Source organism: Schistocerca piceifrons, chromosome 2 (genome assembly GCF_021461385.2).
Source record: "Schistocerca piceifrons isolate TAMUIC-IGC-003096 chromosome 2, iqSchPice1.1, whole genome shotgun sequence".
Lineage (NCBI taxonomy): Eukaryota > Metazoa > Arthropoda > Insecta > Orthoptera > Acrididae > Schistocerca > Schistocerca piceifrons.
This window is the reverse complement of record NC_060139.1, coordinates 37,536,689-37,555,639: the sequence shown is the minus strand read 5'-3', so window position 1 is coordinate 37,555,639 and position 18,951 is coordinate 37,536,689. Positions and strand designations below refer to the sequence as shown.

Genomic DNA, 18,951 nt, shown 5'->3' with positions numbered 1-18,951 from the left:
GATTTCTAAGAAGAGTGGAAGGATGTTCAAGGGAAGATCGGAAAAGAGAAAAGGACATAAAAAAGTTTTAGGACACGTAACCTAAACCAAAAAATAAAGGAGAACAGGAGAAAATTAAAGGAAAGTGTAGACTGCATGGGTGCTGGAAGATTCCCGGTAAAGGATCTCAATTATAAATGCACTGGAAGAACAAATCTATCCACACCATACAAGAGATGTAGCACCTAATATGCCTAATATGTGACACGAAGAAGAAGATACTTCAACACTAGAAAAAAATAAATGACCTTTCACGAAAACTACTAATTCGTTCAGCTGGAGCACCAACATTGCCTCAGAATCATTGAGACTCTTAGAAGAGTAAACCATGACAAAACGTTTCCACCTACTGAACAAGACGTCTGAGACCCTCAGACTTACAAAGAGTGTAATAATCCCAATATAACAGAAAACAGGTTCGGAGAAGTGCAAATATCACCGTGCTCTTAGTTTGATACGTCATAGTTTCAAAATACTGAAACGAATTATTTACATAAGAATAGAAAAACTGGTAGAAGCCAACCTCGGGAAGGTCGGTCTGGATAAATGTAAAAACACGTGTGGAAATATTAAAAATGTGAAGGAAACCAAGGAGAAATATGGAAAGTGAATTAAAGTTCACGAAGAGGAAATGAAATCTTTGAGATTTGCCGATGACTTCTGACAGAGAGGGTAAAAGAACATGGAAGATAACTTAGGCGCTGCCGAGGGTACTAGATTATGAACTGAGACCCTAAAATTAATAGATCCTTTTCGCCGTTTGGGAAGCAAATTACGAGTAATTGTCACTGGACGAGGTTGGGTGGATTGGGTATGCAAACTGGCAATAGCAAGAAAATAATTTCTGAAAAAATTATTATCGTCAAATATAAATTGAAGCGTTAGGAGGGCTGGAGTGTAGCAGCATACGTAAGTGAAACATGGACGATAAACCTATCATCACACGACTTCTTTGGGACTGGAATTATTAGACTACATTCCTCTTGAAGTCTGAGGCTATTTTACCTGTCTATCACGTTAAGTTTTCCAAGGATCCTAATAATTCTGAGGGAAAATCGTCTACTTCAGAGACCTTGGTTCGACATATGTCAAACTCTTCTCGTATTAGCATATCTTCCATCTTGTCTAACTCCTTCTTTATAAAATAATATAATATGCTTTCAAGTTTGTTTTCCATGTACAGCTTTTCTTTTTATTCCTTTCAGCTTTGAGCCTTACTTTGTTTACTTACTACTGGCTTACCATCAGAGATCTTGATATTCAACCAACTCTTCCGTTTCCTCAAAAGGCCAATTCAGTTCCCGCGTAGGTCTTATATATCTTTCCCATAGTCACAGATGCCCCTACAGCGTTACATTTCTCCTCCAGCCCTTTCCACTTCGCCGTTTTACAATGCAAAAGTCAGTCACAATTTTCAGGAGTTTTTATTTCGTTTTGGTCGATTCAGTTCCTGCATTTTTATATCTCCTCCTTTCGTCAGTTAAATTATACATCTCGTGTTTTACCTTAGGACTTCGACTGGGTCTTGTCTTTTTGCCTATTTGATCCTTTGCACCCTTCACTATTTTTTCTCTGAAAGTTGCCCATCCGTCTTCTATCATATTTTTTCCCCTGTTTCAATCAATGGTTGCTCAATTCTTTTTTTGAAATTCCCGACGCCCTCTGGATCTGTTAACGCATCCAGATGGGATCTACGAAACGTCCTACACTTCTGAAATTTCTTCTAAGCATCTCTGGAGTTGGTCTCTACTAACAATAACACAGTAAGACCGTCCTGTCTGTCTGTCTATAAATATGCTCATCTCCAAAACTACTACACTAATTTCAAGGGGCTTTCATAGGTATCTTGAGCGTAACTTGAGGCAACATATAGGCATTGTTTTAGCAAAATAGGCCACGAAAAAAAAGGATAACGTAATTTTAAATTTTAGGAGTCTGCTCACCTCAGTAGTTCGGATGTTTATCTAAGAAATTTGACCACACGGCATAGTACACCAAAGAAGCAATAGATGACGCTGTTAGTTTCGTAGTACACCAAAGATCGAACAGACAGAAGTGTTCGTTTTCTTTTTTTTTAAAAAAAAAAACCTCAGTGACAGAAGTTTTTTCGCAACATTACGTCAGTGACAGAATTAAGCTCCACAATCTTAACTTTAAAAATACAAACATTGAATTTGCTTGGCTAGGCTATACGAATTTACTGATTTCGCTTTGTGTATTAAAAAGTTAACTGAATTGGTCCGCTTCTTTCGACAGGTTTTATATGTATTTGACTTCTTGGCTGGGGAAAACGAATTTAGTGACAAAATTACACTGTGTGGTGTATCCGCCTTGCTGGGGATAATAGTTGTCAAATAAAAACAGATCAGAGTAAAAGTCTCAAACAGCTATAATCTAGTAGCTAAACACTTTGTTTATATTGACAGTTAATTTTATATTGCGTATTACAATAATTACGGTACGAAATAATTACATGCCGTTACGGTAAACAATAGTACAGCAAGTTGACAGTATTACAGAGTTTTACAGGTTTCTAGCAGTATAAAATACTGTATATTTTATGTGCATCTTTTGTTATTCAATTGTTTTTAAAGGAAAAGTTCTAAATGCAATTAAAGGAATCGACGATACATGTTCCTACCAGTGGATGGACATAATTTAGCTAACATTTTTCCGCGAAGTTGTTGAAAATCACGCTGGAGAGCTCAAAGACGACATTACATATGTGGGTTCCACCTAATGGCTTAACAATTAATTGTTGTTGTTGTGGTCTTCAGTCCTGAGACTGGTTTGATGCAGCTCTCCATGCTACTCTATCCTGTGCAAAGCTTCTTCATCTCCCAGTACCTACTGCTGCCTACATCCTTCTGAATCTGCTTAGTGTATTCATCTCTTGGTCTCCCTCTACGATTTTTACCCGCCACGCTGCCCTCCAATACTAAGTTGGTGATCCCTTGATCCCTCAGAACATGTCCTACCAACCGATCCCTTCTTCTAGTCAAGTTGTGCCACAAGCTCCTCCTCTCCTCAATTCTATTCAATACCTCCTCATTAGTTACGTGACCTACCTATCTAATCTTCAGCATTCTTCTGTAGCACCACATTTCGAAAGCTTCTGTTCTCTTCTTGTCTAAGTTATTTATCGTCCACGTTTCACTTCCATACATGGCTACACTCCATACAAATATTTTGAAAAACGACTTCCTGACGCTTAAATCTATACTCGATGTTAACAAATTTCTCTTCTTCAGAAACGCTTTCCTTGCCATTGCCAGTCTACATATTATATCCTCTCTACTTCGACCATCATCAGTTATTTTGCTCCCCAAATAGCAAAACTCCTTTACTACTTTAAGTGTCTCATTTCCTAGTCTAATTCCCTCAGCGTCACCCGACTTAATTCGACTACATTCCATTATCCTCGTTTTGCTTTTGTTGATGTTCATCTTATACCCTCCTTTCAAGACACTGTCCATTCCATTCAACTGCTCTTCCAAGTCCTTTGCTGTCTCTGACAGAATCACAATGTCATCGGCGAACCTCAAAGTTTTTATTTCTTCTCCATGGGTTTTAATACCTACACCGAACTTTTCTTTGGTTCCTTTATTGCTTGCTCAATATACAGATTAAATAACATCGGGGATAGGCTACAACCCTGTCTCACTCCCTTCCCACCCACTGCTTCCCTTTCATGTCCCTCTACTCTTACAACTGCCATCTGCTTTCTGTACAAATTGAAAATAGCCTTTCGATCTCTGTATTTTACCCCTGCCACCTTCAGAATTTGAAAGAGCGTATTCCAATCAACATTGTCAAAAGCTTTCTCTAAGTCTACAAATGCTAGAAACGTAGGTTTGCCCTTCCTTAACCTTTCTTCTAAGATAAGTCGTAGGGTCAGTATTGCCTCACGTGTTCCAACATTTCTACGGAACCCAAACTGACCTTCCCCGAGGTCGGCTTCTATCAGTTTTTCCATTCGTCTGTGAAGAATTCGCGTTAGTATTTTGCAGCTGTGACTTATTAAACTGATAGTTCGGTAATTTTCACATCTGTCAACACCTGCTTTCTTTGGGATTGGGATTATTATATTCTTCTTGAAGTCTGAGGGTATTTCGCCTGTCTCATACATCTTGCTCACCAGATGGTAGAGTTTTGTCAGAACTGGCTCTCCCAAGGTTGTCACTAGTTCTAAAGAAATGTTGTCCACTCCGGGGGCCTTGTTTCGACTCAGGTCTTTCAGTGCTCTGTCAAACTCTTCATGCAATATCATATCTCCCATTTCATCTTCATCTACATCCTCTTCCATTTCCATAACACTGTCCTCAAGTACATCGCCCTTGTATAGGTCCTCTATATACTCCTTCCACCTTTCTGCTTTCCCCTCTTTGCTTAGGACTGGGTTTCCATCGGAGCTCTTGATATTCATGAAAGTGGTTCTCCTTTCTCCAAAGGTCTCTTTAATTTTCCTGTAGGCAGTATCAATCTTACCCCTAGTGAGATAGGCCTCTACATCCTTACATTTGCCCTCTAGCCATCCCTGCTTAGCCATTTTGCACTTCCTGTCTATATCATTTTTGAGACGTTTGTATTCCCTTTTGCCTGCTTCATTTACTGCGTTTTTATATTTTCTCCTTTCATCCATTAAATTCAATATTTCTTCCGTTACCCAAGGGTTTCTACTAGCCCTCGTCTTTTTACCTATTTGATCCTCTGCTGCCTTCACTATTTCATCCCTCAAAGCTACCCATTCTTCTTCTACTGCATTTCTTTCCCCCATTCCTGTCAATTGTTCCCTTATGTTCTCCCTGAAACTGTGTACAATCTCTGGTTCTTTCAGTTAATCCAGGTCCCATCTGATTAAATTCCCACCTTTTTGCAGTTTCTTCAGTTTTAATCTACAGTTCATAACCAATAGATTGTGGTCAGAGTCCACATCTGCCCCTGGAAATGTCTTACAATTTAAAACCTGGTTCCTAAATCTCTGTCTTACCATTATATAATCTATTTGATACCTTTTAGAATCTCCAGGGTTCTTCCATGTATACAACCTTCTTTCATGATTCTTAAACCAAGTATTAGCTTTGATTAAGTTATGCTCTACGCAAAATTCTATCAGGCGGCTTCCTCTTTCATTTCTTAGCCCCAGTCCATATTCACCTACTACGTTTTCTTCTCTTCCTTTTCCTACTGACGAATTCCAGTCACCCATGACTATTAAATTTTCGTCTCCCTTCACTACCTGAATAATTTCTTTTATCTCATCATACATTTCATCAATTTCTTCGTCATCTACAGAGCTAGTTGGCATATAAACTTGTACTACTGTAGTAGGCGTGGGCTTCGTGTCTATCTTGGCCACAATAATGGGTTCACTATACTGTTTGTAGCTGCTTACCCGTACATCTACTTTTTTATTCATTATTAAACCTACTCCTGCATTACCCCTATTTGTTTTTGTATTTATAACCCTGTATTCACCTGACCAGAAGTCTTGTTCGTCCTGCCACCGAACTTCACTAATTCCAACTATATCTAACTTTAACCTACCCATTTCCCTTTTTCAATTTTCTAACCTACCTGCCCGATTAAGGGATCTGACATTCCGTGCTCCGATCCGTAGAACGCCAGTTTTCTTTCTCCTGATAACGACGTCCTCTTGAGTAGTCCCCACCCGGAGATCCGAATGGGGGACTATTTTACCTCCGGAATATTTTACCCAAGAGGACGCCATCATTATTTAATCATACAGTAAAGCTGCATGCCCTCGGGACACATTACGGCTGTAGTTTCCCCTTGCTTTCAGCCGTTCGCAGTACCAGAACAGCAAGGCCATTTTGGTTAGTGTTACAATGCCAGATCAGTCAATCATCCAGACTGTTGCCCCTGCGACTACTGAAAAGGCTGCTGCCCCTCTTCAGGAACCACACATTTGTCTGGCCTCTCAACAGATACCCCTCCGTTGTGGTTGCACCTACGGTACGGCTATCTGTATCATTGAGGCACGGAAGCCTCCCCACCAACGGCAAGGTCCATGGTTTGTGGGGAGAGAACAATTAATTAAGTGATGCAAATTGGCCCCGAATTGTTATGAAAAATGAGTGATCCAAATTAGATTCGAAATCTTATGCAAATGGGCTTGTACGTTTAAAATACAAGGGTTCACTTTTTCCGACTGAGAAGTGGAACCCTAAAAAGTGATGGTATGCAAAAGCCCTTCTTTAATATTCGTTTCGAAGAACGGAACTATTCCGAGCAAATTAGCAATCAATAAATTACGGTCAGAGACAAGTCTGCTCCTGGAAATGTTTCGCAGTTTAAAATTTTCCTCCAGTCGTTGATCTCCCGTTTATCATTCACTTTCCCTTTCTACGACCGAAAACCAGTCCCTCATCATAATTAAATTTTCATCGACCTGAACGATCTGAATAATTTCTTTCATCTTACCACAAATTCTTTCAAACACTTTATCATGTGTGGAAGCATACTAACTCAGGTAATGGGTGTTGACTTTGCGTCTATGATGGCTACGATAAGGCATTCACTGTATTGTCATAGTAGCTTACCTGTATTCTTATTTTCTTCTTCATTTTAAATCTAATCCTGCATTATCCTTACCTTATTTTATGATGTTAATCCTTGAAAAGAAATACGCATAGCTAATCATTTGGTAGCTCGTATGGCTGTCTGGGCATAATACGAGTGTCATCCACAAAGTAAGTTCCGTTTCTATGAGGGCTATCCACAAAGTACATTACGTTTTGAAATTAAAAATCAATAAAGTATTGGAATTTTTTTAATTATATATAGATGAAAGCCACACTTAAATACTACTTTTCTACATAGTTGCCATTTAAATTAAGGCGCTTATCATAGCGATGGAGGAGCTTGGAAATTCCCTCGTCGTAAAATTCGGCCGCCTGCACCTTCAACCACGTGGTTACCTCTTCTTGAAGCTGTGCGTCGTCATCAAAACGCTGCGTAGCCAACCACTTCTTCATTGCTGGGAATAAGTGGAAGCCGCTCGGTGCCAGGTCGGGACTGTACGGCGGATGAGGAAACAACTCCCACTTAAAAGATTCGAGAACTTCACGAGTGGCATTTGTCGTGTGGGCCCGGGCGTTGTCGTGAATCAGCAAGATCTTTGAGCCCAACTTTCCCCTGCGCTTGTTTTGTATTGCTCTTCTGAGGTTGTGCATAGTTTGGCAATACCTTCGAGAGTTTATTGTAGTGCCTCTTTCCAGGAAATCCACAAAAATCACACCTTTTCTGTCCCAAAAGACAGTCGCCATCACCTTCCTTGCCGACATTGTCTGCATGCATTTCTTGGGTTTTCGGGGTGAATTTGTGTGCCCCCACTGCATTGACTGCAATTTTGTCTCGCAGTTCACATGCTTAACCCATGTTTCGCCACCAGTAACGATGCGATCGAGTAATGAGTCGCCATCTTTCTCATAAGCGTCCAAAAACGTTAACGCTGCAGCCATTCGCTGATTTTTGTGAATCTTTGTCACGAGTTTTGGTATCCATCTCACACAAAACTTGTGGTAACCAAGCTTTTCGGTAGTGATTTCGTGCAACAAACTTCGTGAAATTTGTAGAAAACTCATAGAGAGTTCCGTTATTGTGAAATTACGGTTTTCATGGACCGCGGCATTGACTTTTTCGACAAATTCGGCAGTCACTATGCTAGGTCTTACACTTCGCTCTTCGTCGTGAACGTTAGTTCGGCCATTTTTAAATTTTATGACCCATTGACGCACTCCACCTTCGCTGATTATGTTGTCCCCATACACTTCACAAAGCTGCCGATAGATTTCTATCGGTGTACAGTTTTTTGCAGTCAGAAACCTTATTACAGCTTGCACTTCACACTTCGTGGCATTTTCAATTAACGCTGACATTTCAAACTGTGACAGTAACTCAACTGAGTGCAGCACGAACCTCTCACTAGCATGGCAGGATGCCAACTGAGCGGCGCAATGCCATGAACCAAGATGGCCGCGCTAGCCCCACCCCTAACGGACACAAACGTAAACGTAATGTACTTTGTGGATAGCCCTCGTATTTCTATCCGCGGCAGAGCTACGATAGCAGTTCCGAGCATACGCGGCAGTTATTCTGACTCAAGGAGAAGACATGTACGCCATTTCCAGATCACTGCTGCCGACATTTGTAGTGCTTCTTTATAATGTCAGTCGTAGTTGTAAATGCAGCCGCGTGTGAAATCAGATCTGTGATTCGTTTTATAAATGCAAAGAAAGTTAAACCAAAGGAAATTCATCAGCAAATCTGCGAGGTTTACGGACAAAATGCTATGAGTGATTCAGTGGTTAGAACATGGGTCAGACTGTTCAATGAAGGATGTGATCAAGTGCATGATGAAGAACGAAGTGGACGCCCGTCTTTGGTTACTGATGAAATGGTTCACACAATTGAAAAATGGCTCTGAGCACTATGGGACTAAATTCTGAAGTCATCAGTCCCCTGGAACACAATTGAAGAGCAACGGTGAGTTTACACTTAGTGCCCTTGCTATGGAAGTTCCGCAAATCCCACGATCACTAATTCATGAAATTGTTACTGAAAAACCACATGGTTGAATACACAGGCGGCAAACTTCTATGAAGAAGGCATACAAAAACTTGTGTCACGTCATGACAAGTGCCTACAAAATTTCGGAAGCTATGTAGAAAAGTAGTTTAACAGTTGAAGATTCCAGAATGCGATTTTCACTCTGCAGCGGACTGTGCGCTGATATGAAACTTCCTGGCAGATTAAAACTGTGTGCTGGACCGAGACTCGAACTCAGACCCTTGGCCTTTCGCGGGCAAGTGCACTACCAACCTTTTTTTTTTTCTAACAAAAAAATCTCATATTGTTCGCTTTGGTTCGTTGTATCTGCTTGGGGCGGACGTCGCAAGACATCCGTGTAAGTTCGTTGTTGATCGATTAACTCAGTTTTTTTTTTTTTAGTTATTACAGAAGGCAGCTAACCCTCTGACCGAACACGCCGAGCTACCACGCCGGCAACTGAGCTACCCAAGCACGACTCACGCCACGTCCTCACAGCCTGGCGGAAGTACAGCTGTGAGGACAGGGCTTGAGTCGTGCTTGGGTAGCTCAGTTGGTAGAGCACTTGCCCGCGAAAGGCAAAGGTCCCGAGTTCGAGTCTCAGTCCGGCACACAGTTTTAATCTGCCAGGAAGTTTCAGTTGTAGATTTTTGTACAATAATTTTTTTTTTATCTGTGTCTGTACACGTTTGTTTTATAGAACCAAACGGAACTTATTTTGTGGACGAGCCTCTCATTAAATTTCAAATGCAAATCAAAAATACCATTCCAACTTCACACAATTTATCATGGCAACATGCACAACACCAGTAGAACAAGGATTTCTCTCTATGTATATTTTTATACTTGTGAGGTGTTACTTCATCATATCCATATGCAAGCAAAACTAGGTCACGTGTGAACCGCTGTGTCACGTCGTCCACCTTGTCCGTGCGCAGGAGACCGCACACTGTTCTTCCACCCGATGTCGAGCTTCCGCGAGTTCGCGGTGCTGTCGTCCATCCTGCGCAACGAGACGGCGGCCAAGACCAGCGACGACGAGTTCCACCTGCTGGAGGAGCCGCGCGGACTCAAAGACGCGCACGCCTCCGCCTCGGCCATGGACCGCCGCGGTGTCATGTTCTACAACCTGGTCACCAGGGACGCCGTAAGTCACCAGCACACCTAACACCTCTAGTGTTACACTGGAAGTTACGTGGAGCAGTCATCAGGCTTTAATTACCACATGGAAAAAATCAAGCTCCGACCATGAAACTTGCTGATGGTGTTTGCCTTCTCTACATACATGGTGGTTACAATTCAAGTGCAGCTACTCACAGAGGTCCGTTGTGGGATGCAGGTATCATACGGCAGCGAAATTTCGTAGATATTCTAATACGTTAAAGTGGAACCAGTTTATTCTGGAAAAAATTAGTTCCAATTTTGGACACCATGTGCAGATCTGGCGTTGTGACAACCAGAAAGACATACGGGAATGTTTCCAAATGCAATGGATTAGGAATGGGGCGAGGGCATAAGAGATCAAACAAGTGAGAAGGGCATAATGCCGATTTTATTACTAAGCACCTCTTACACAATTTGCCCAGTACCAGCATCAGAGACATCCACAAGACGCTGGATCCATAACATGGCGTGTTCAACAGTTGCTCGTGGAATCTGAGCAAAGAGTTCCTGTATACTGGTCTTCAGATCAGGTTGAGACTAAACGTGTCCCTAGTAAACGCCTTCCTTTGGATATCCCCTGATCCCAAAGTCATGATCTAGCAGGCCATACATCTGGAAAACCTCTAGAGGTAACACGTTCGTGGAAGGCTGCGTTAAGCAGGTATTTCAATGGGCGAGCGATGTGAGGTGTTGCCCACTGTGGCTGAAAACATTGGCTTCCACACAACTGAGCTCTTCCAAAGAGGGAATCACATGGTGTACAAGGAGGTCTCGATAACGAACAGACATCGTTGTACAACTGACAGGCGCTCTGGGTGTATTCTCTTCACGGAAGAACAGTCCGAGAATAAAGGTGCTTGTGAATCCACATCACACAGTCACATACAGCGAGAGCATTGGCTGTTCGTGCACGACCTGCGATTTAACGGTACACCAAATTTGGCTGTTCTATGTATTCACTGTGCCCTGTGGAGTATAATGTGTCTCATCGCTCCAAAGAATATTGCCTGACCACATGCGATCAACTTTGCCAGGAATGGGACAGCAAGTTCAGGATGTTGCTTCAGATTACGAGGTTTCAGTTATTGCACCGTTTGGATCTTATATGGGTGCCAGTGTAAAATAACCTTCAGAACTTTCCACACCATTGACCATGGGATGGAGAACTCTCATGATGCTGCACGGGCACTGTGACAACCCAAGGCCCATGCTGCATTGTTAATTACAGCACAGAAACTTTCTCTTCCAGGTGCTACGCCAAGGTCGCCCCTGTTTTCGAAGTTAATTACTACCTTCTTTAAACCATTGAATGACATCGGGCTTCTCAGGCTTTCTGTCAGCGATACTCTCTCGATACACTGCTGACGTTTACATAAACTGTTTTCAGTAACAGTGCACAGTCTGACTGCTCGACAGCCATACTGTTCACTCACGTTATGTCTTATCAAATGACAGCACGGATGTCATGCTGCCATACAGACGGTGTTCACCGCCAGATTTGCACCTGATGGTCGAAATTGGAACTAATTTCTTTCCAATGTAAATTAGTTCTACATTACTGCATTACCATATTTACCAAGTTTCCCTACCATACGATAATTACAGACCTCAGTTAGCCCTAGACAGTTTTCATGAATGTCAGATATTATTCTCGCATTACAGTTTCATCTCTTTTCACTGCTCAAAGGAATGTGTTTACCAACAATACTGTCCAGAACTGCCGTGCATTTGAAAGACCAGTGGAAGAAAGCAGGAATATCCTGAAGTGTGGAGAAACAAATCCTTAATCGTTTTATACAAGAACAGCTCTGCTGCAAAACTAAATTCAAACAATGTGCAAAACAGTGTGTAAAAAAAGCTGCCAGAAAAAAGCACCAACACGGGTTTGGGGCAAGAGTTTGTTCTTCATACCATAACTTTGAAGCGTGGCCCTCAGCACAGTGAATAATGCAGCACTAGTTCTAGATTGGCAAACATCACAAAAAGGCATCAAATGAGGGTCTACCTAAATCTGAATGTATGTATTCAGAAATCTCCTCATTTATGCATTCAATTAGTGTGTCCTGTATAGCTTTTCAAATCCCCAGAAGTAGCCCATTTTCTTCCAGTCTGCTTTCAAATCTTCTTTTCTGTTTAGCACAAGTTTAAAAGTGGCTCTGAAATTTGCAGGATTCAGGGAATCTTCTCTCTCATCATGACCTGTGAAAGCTACCTCCTACTTACACAAAAGATTTATGGTGACAGAATTTTCACGATGTCTCTGTTAGCTTTCACTTCTCTGCCGTGTCTAATTTTCAACAGTGATGTTCATTACGCAGTTCTGAAATAGTATACCCTTGTTTGGATAGTTCTTTATATGAAATAAAGCAACTTATATGATCTTTAGAAGAAGTATACCATGCTAAACCCGTAAACAGATTCTTCATATCGTGGGAACCCTCAGCAGCTATGTTGTTTTTCTTGTGCTTAAAAACAAACACAGCGAGCAGAATGAGTCCCCTTTTGTAGAGCTAGCACATAACCACTTATGCTGCTCATACCACAAACTTTGGAATACACGTGTTATGCGCTTATATTTCTGAAGAAGGTGTAGCTCCAATGTTGGAAATCCTTTCTTCAAAATTTAATGTTGTTTGGTTTCACACCTCTTCAGAAATGAGGAAGTTCCTGCACAGAAATAATGATGTTACCAATAAAAAGTGTTACATCCACTGGTACAAGGCTGTGTTCAACCATATTCACTGCACATGGGACAGCTATTGTAAGAGAAACCTAGAGAGGTGGCACACAGCCACTGGCCTCCCTTGTCACGGAAGTATGGCTTCAACAACCTGTAATCACTTCTCCAATTCCTAGTAGTGGCATTATGGTTCCACAGCAACTGAACATTTGCAGGAGGCCTGGCATATCACTGGCCTCTTCACCATAAGCTTTGTACCTCTCTGCCTTAGGTTATGGTTAAGCTTTCGCAATTTGACTTGCTCTCTTGTGCTGGCAGTTTAGACAAACGTAAGCTAACATCTTTTGCACTCACTGCTGCTGCTGCTGCTGCTGCTGCTGCTACTACTACTACTACTACTACTACTACTACTGCAGAAAAACTGAGGAGGCCCAGTCATCCTTGCCTCCTTTGATCAGTGGCCACTACCTTGTTTGGAAGTGCACCTTTGTAGTCCTCAATTATGTTACATGCTGTTAAAGGCTTTTGAAAATCTAGAATTCCTAACATCAGGAACTTCTGGGATTCAGGTGCAAACTCTGACGAAAACTTCTGCAGGGCTGACACACTTGTCTATCACAGCACGACTGGAACTTCATAAAAGCTGCAACTCTTACCCCACACTCATTGGGTATGCCTCTTTGTGGAGTAGCATTCTCCCCAGGATGCAACTTCCAGGTTTCCAGTCCAGATACTGTTACCCACAGTATCACACATCAACAAGAGGGAGTCAAAATATAGAGGCAAAACAGTTATTTTAACCACTCTCCTCATAAGACAGAGCTAATTAATGCTGATGAAGAAAAAGCAAAGCAAAAAACAAGCCTTAGAGTCTAAGTCTACAAAATGGCATCTTGAGCTACTACAGGAAGTCTGTAATAAGTGGAAAATATAAAGCTACAACCAGGTCTCAAATAACTAAGATGAGTAGTCCAAGCTCCAAAATTCCTTAAAACCTAAGCAGCCAACTTTATCCAATGATAATGGTAGATTAGAAGAAGCTGACAAATGCTTCAACTGCTTTGAAGATGAGTCGCAGTGTGTGCCTCAAATGGACTCTCAATTCTTATGAGGATGAGAATGACATTATCCATGTATGTACTTTAGACAAGACACAAAATATTATAGTTTCTATGTGATTTACAACTAATTTTTGCATGTGAAAACTTTTTTTCATTTACAAATAATTCTAGTGTGTGAACTATTATTCCCCATTTTGCCCCTCTCATGAGGCAAATTGCCATTTCTGAAATTTTGCAATAAAAAAAGAAGTCTGGTAATTAAATACTGACATGGTGTAATTTTTATGAAGTTAATATTATAACAAAGAGGTTTTAACCAAATTAAAGTCTTATTATAATTTTCCTGTACTTCAGAATCACCGTTGAAAATTAGGCACCCCATTCTGCCACAGGTTCCCCTAACTAAATGTCAGATTTCAGCACGAATAATATTCCCAATGTTCTGCCTCTGCCCCCCTCCCAATGCACACTTGGTTTACATTTGTCCTGCGCAAGCTAAATGCGCTGTGCACCATAATCAAATTCCCCCCCTTTGTGTTCCACTCGTAGGTGGTAAGCAGAAAGAAAGATTGTCGGTACCCATCCATGTGTGCAAACTCTCCCCAACTTTACAGCTGTGAACATCAGACATGTTTTTCAACTCATATCCTAGAATTTTTAGAGTAGGGCTTTTCATAATGTCAACACCTTTTATAGTCTCCCACTGAAGTCTACATATCGTGTCTTTGGCACTCTCATGCTACATTAACAAAACAGTGATGAATTGTGTACTCCTTGTTTGAACCTTCTCTACCTCATTAATTAATACAACTTACCAAGGGTCCTGCATAAACAAAAAATATTCTAGATGATCATTCCACATTTTTGTGTTATTAACTTTTTTTAATCATAAAATTTCTGATGTCATAGGTGGGATGCTGGAACTCTGCACAGCCACATGGTTACCGTATGTCGCTGCAGGGCATTGTGGCACAAGATAATGTGACGCTCATTTTCCCTAATGACCTCAAGGTGGATCATGAGCTGCGCCAGAACCTGTGGGTCCTCAGTAACCGTCTGCCACTCTTCCTCTACCGTGAGTTGGACCCCAACGACATTAATTTCCGCATCATGACGGGGTCTACAGACGAGCTGGTGCGTGGAACCGTGTGCGACCCCGACATCACACTCATTCCTGGACAAGGGGCACTCTCCCCCAGGAACCAGTTCTGCCCTGCCAATGAGGTGCGATGATCAACTGCTGCCAAGCCTGGACACCCACGTCAAGCTGCTCTTTTGTTCAAGATGCCTCTTGTATATGAGTCTGGAGCTTAAAGTTTGTCATAAGTCACTAGTGTAAAACACACTTCTCATCAATTGCTGGTAATCACTCATTGTTCATCTCTTCAAGAAACTGGGTGGAATTAACATCACTGAAATGTAATACTGCCATAGAAAGGAGAACTGTGCTCTCTCTGGAAAGGCAAAATCATAAAGTTACTTCTTTCAATACCCCACAAATTTTTGAGTGTTTCCTTGTCTGTGAAGGCAAAGATTAAACAATTGTTACAGAAGGCAAAAGAATGACTCATTATACTAATTTTGTTTAACAGAACTTTCCTTCTTATATTGTAAATAACAAACCATGGATATTTGACAGTGACAATGAGGGCATATCTTAAACAAACTGATGATACTGTTCCTGGATTTATCATCTTCCTTGAACCTTATTATACTTGTATTTTCATCCTTGGCTGAAACATTATTTGTAGTCCAAAATCCAATATTAATGTGAATTCCCTCAAGACTGAACACAAATTAATCTATCCTTCATGTCCTCACACTTATTGTTTTATCGAGTTCTCACAACCATTAAATGAAAGCCAGTGGCAGTGGGCATTTCCTTTTCTCATTTCTTTTCCTTGAAGTATTTTAATTGCCTCATATGCTGTTTTAGAATCGACTTATCATTTCCATTTGTACATGAAGAATGAAACAGTACCTTCAGATGAGTATCACCATTACAGAAATTAAGATGTTCAATATTAATGCTATGTCATTTCTTACATATCTGCAAACTCTACGGCCAGTAGTATCTTGTAAGCACCCATAGGCTCTCTTTCTACATGACATTTGTTTTTTCTATCTTGTGTAGACAAATATTGCTTCCTAATTATCTGTAGTACTACAATATACACTCAACTCTGTGTATATCATAAGGTAACTCATCAGTGTAATTGCCTCTCATCAAAGTTAAGAATATTCATACACTTTTGTTATAAATAGGGTGATAACTTTGCATTTAGACTCTCAACAAGGAAGATGCAGATTGTTAAGACACAATGATAGTTTGATGTGTTTGTACTATAAGTGCTTAGTATATTACATATCTAATATGAAGAATGACAGTCCTACATTACATTTAAAGTAACTCTGGAGCCTGGTAAATGATACTACAATTCTATCATGAAACTGAAGTTAAGAAATAAGTGGTTAGAGCATATGAATAATTTACTCTATATTATAATCCTCAAGGTACATTAAAAGCAAGCAGTGACTTTCAGAATTAATTTAAAATAGAGTAAACAATGATCCATCATAGTACAGGAACCATTTCAACAATTTAACATCGTCTTTACTAGCATGAACACTGTAGTTGTTTAGTGTACTGAGCTTGTAACTGTAACAATTCAAAAATACAATGACTGTTTCATGTATACATTATTAACTAAGTGCCTGTTTCATTTTGAATTTATATACTTCTGAACATCGGCAGCAGTCAGAAACCCTCTCAATTCACTGGTCACTTAAATACATTGTTGTAAATTATCTATGTAGAACTAAGGAATTAAAATGCATCAAAACCAAACAGTTGATAGCAAATATGTGCATGGGATTGTGCCTCATACTTCATGTCATTTCTTCTTTGTAAAATATCAACTTGTACAGTTTTAGTACTATTTAAAATTGTGTAAATAATAAAGAAATTTTGTCAAAATAACTGTCAGAAATTTTAAAGAACACATATTTGTGCATATCTGAAAAGAAAAGTCATTGGTGATTGTCACTGACACTCCACATACTCCCTTTTGCTTCCAAGCATTCACCCTACAATACAGAAGGCATTTCAGACACCATTTTGCATGGACTCACCAGCATTTATAAATATCAAGAGTTCATACTCATTGTACTTAGTATAATTGGATGTATGCAAACATTTTAAATGGTTGATATTTGACAGACCTCCCATACACATTCCCGAGTTATCTGAAATCTCTCTCTCTCTCTCTCTCTCTCTCTCTCTCTCTCTCTCTCTCTCTCTCTCTGCCTGATTCGTCTGAGTGTGCCTGTGTTGTCTAAATTAATACCTGTGCTACACCTTAACTTTGGACCTAAACTGGCATTTGCAATAATGTACTCTTGGAAATTTTGTGGTCTTTATATCTGTGCACAATTTTTGTGATTCTGGATGTACTTTGGCCTTTTATACGGCTGCATTTTAAGAAAACTTGGAAATTCTCAAACTTCTTCTCAAATTCACAGTCTGGCAATGTTTAGAATTTTTGAGATCCCTACTCACACTCACACACACACACACACACACACACACACACACACACACACACACACACACACTTGTATTCAAAATTATATTTGACTCCCTTGCAATGAGTAGTTGGTATCTGAGATACAATCTCATTTATGGGACATGTTCGCAATCATTGGTTCAAATTGCACCTGTTGCTATATCCACTTAAATGTATCCAAGGTGGAAGGATGGGAGGACAGGGACATTCTTCTGAATTCACTACCGCTTTATGTAAATTTTTGAGGATATACACAAATAATGCAACTTTATCTCAAAGGACTGGAAGTTATCCAGTAACTTTTTTAAGGTGGATTCCTCTGACAAAAAGATAAGCACATTTCATTAGTACATTATACAAAGCAGATTTTTAAATGTAAATACAGATGCTACCTATCTGACTTAACACTCTGAAGTGATTTCTTCATATGATTAAATCCATTTTATCCAAAGACTTGGGAAGTGGAGGTCTAAAAATATTTGCCGCAAATACTTTTATTCACATACCAATAATGTTATATTGACACTGAACACAAAATTCTACAAAAGAAAAGGAATGAGACTTATTCAAAACAAAATAAACAAACAAAAAAAGCCATTATCAATACTCCTGAAAGTAGAATAAAACAAAGCTAACTTTAAAACACATTTGTTCAAATCTGATGCCACCTATTACACTACTTGTTAACTAAACTGCATGTCTGACAATGTTAATGGAATTACTTAAACACACTTTTTTTTTAATGTGGACTAGCGTCATTCAAGGTAAACAATGTCTGTTTTGAAAGCTACACTTTTGGGTCAAGTGTCATTGTCATTGTCTCACCAGTTTGAGACTTTTTGTGCAGTCATTGCAACTAGACTGCAAAATTCATAACTCTGAAACTGCAATGTGTGCTGTAGTCCATCCCATTGGGTTTGAGAAGGCCTCAAGACCTGGAGAAAACAACTTTTTGACCTTGAAACTTTTTACTCTTTGCCATGCTTTAGTTGTGCAGTAGGAGAGGGGACATCCTGGATTAGGGTTGGATGCTTAGCCATGTTTATTTTAGACAAAACTGGTACTGGTGTCCTTTTCTTGTAGTGATGGAATGAACACTTTCTGCAGCTAATTAACAGCTGCACAATTAAGTGTTAGAGAAAAGACTGGTTGTTCCATTTCATCAATTTTCCAAAAATGTTAGCATCTGCTTGGTCACAGGACAGTGATGAAACTGCTTCACCAGTTTGAGACTTTTTGTGCAGTCATTGCAACTAGACTGCAAAATTCATAACTCTGAAACTGCAATGTGTGCTGTAGTCCATCCCATTGGGTTTGAGAAGGCCTCAAGACCTGGAGAAAACAACTTTTTGACCTTGATACTTTTTACTCTTTGCCATGCTGTAGTTGTGCAGTAGGAGAGGGGACATCCTGGATTAGGGTTGGATGCTTAGCCATGTTTATTTTAGGCAAAACTGGTACTGGTGTCCTTTTCTTGTAGTGATGGAATGAACACTTTCTGCAGCTAATTAACAGCTGCACAATTAAGTGTTAGAGAAAAGACTGGTTGTTCCATTTCATCAATTTTCCAAAAATGTTAGCATCTGCTTGGTCACAGGACAGTGATGAAACTGCTTCCCCACAAAGGAAACAGTATAATTTCTCATGATCAACTTTACAAGCAAAGAAATTCAGTTACGTAGAAATTTCTACTGCCTCAATATTTCTCATCACAGTTGGCAATCCGGAGTATGCAGTTTACTAGAATAACAATTAATCCAAATAATCATTGATATACATAAGTCTGAATCTTATAACAATTAGAAAGTTGATACTCTAGATCTCAGGAGGGACCACTATGATGCACTGTGCACCTTCATCCTCCCCAATT

The 18,951-nt window shown here is 40.1% G+C and overlaps 1 protein-coding gene across 1 annotated transcript in view; it reads left to right on the top strand.

Moving 5' to 3' along the window:
• LOC124774197 (protein yellow-like) overlaps nucleotides 1–15,932 on the top strand; it is a 63,901-nt gene extending 47,969 nt beyond the window's left edge. The window contains exons 4-5 of the mRNA XM_047249461.1: nucleotides 9,549–9,757; nucleotides 14,425–15,932. Coding sequence (XP_047105417.1) covers nucleotides 9,549–9,757; nucleotides 14,425–14,748 — 533 coding nt within the window. The 3' untranslated portion in view covers nucleotides 14,749–15,932. The remainder of the gene's footprint in view (nucleotides 1–9,548; nucleotides 9,758–14,424) is intronic.
• Nucleotides 15,933–18,951: the final 3,019 nt, after the last annotated feature.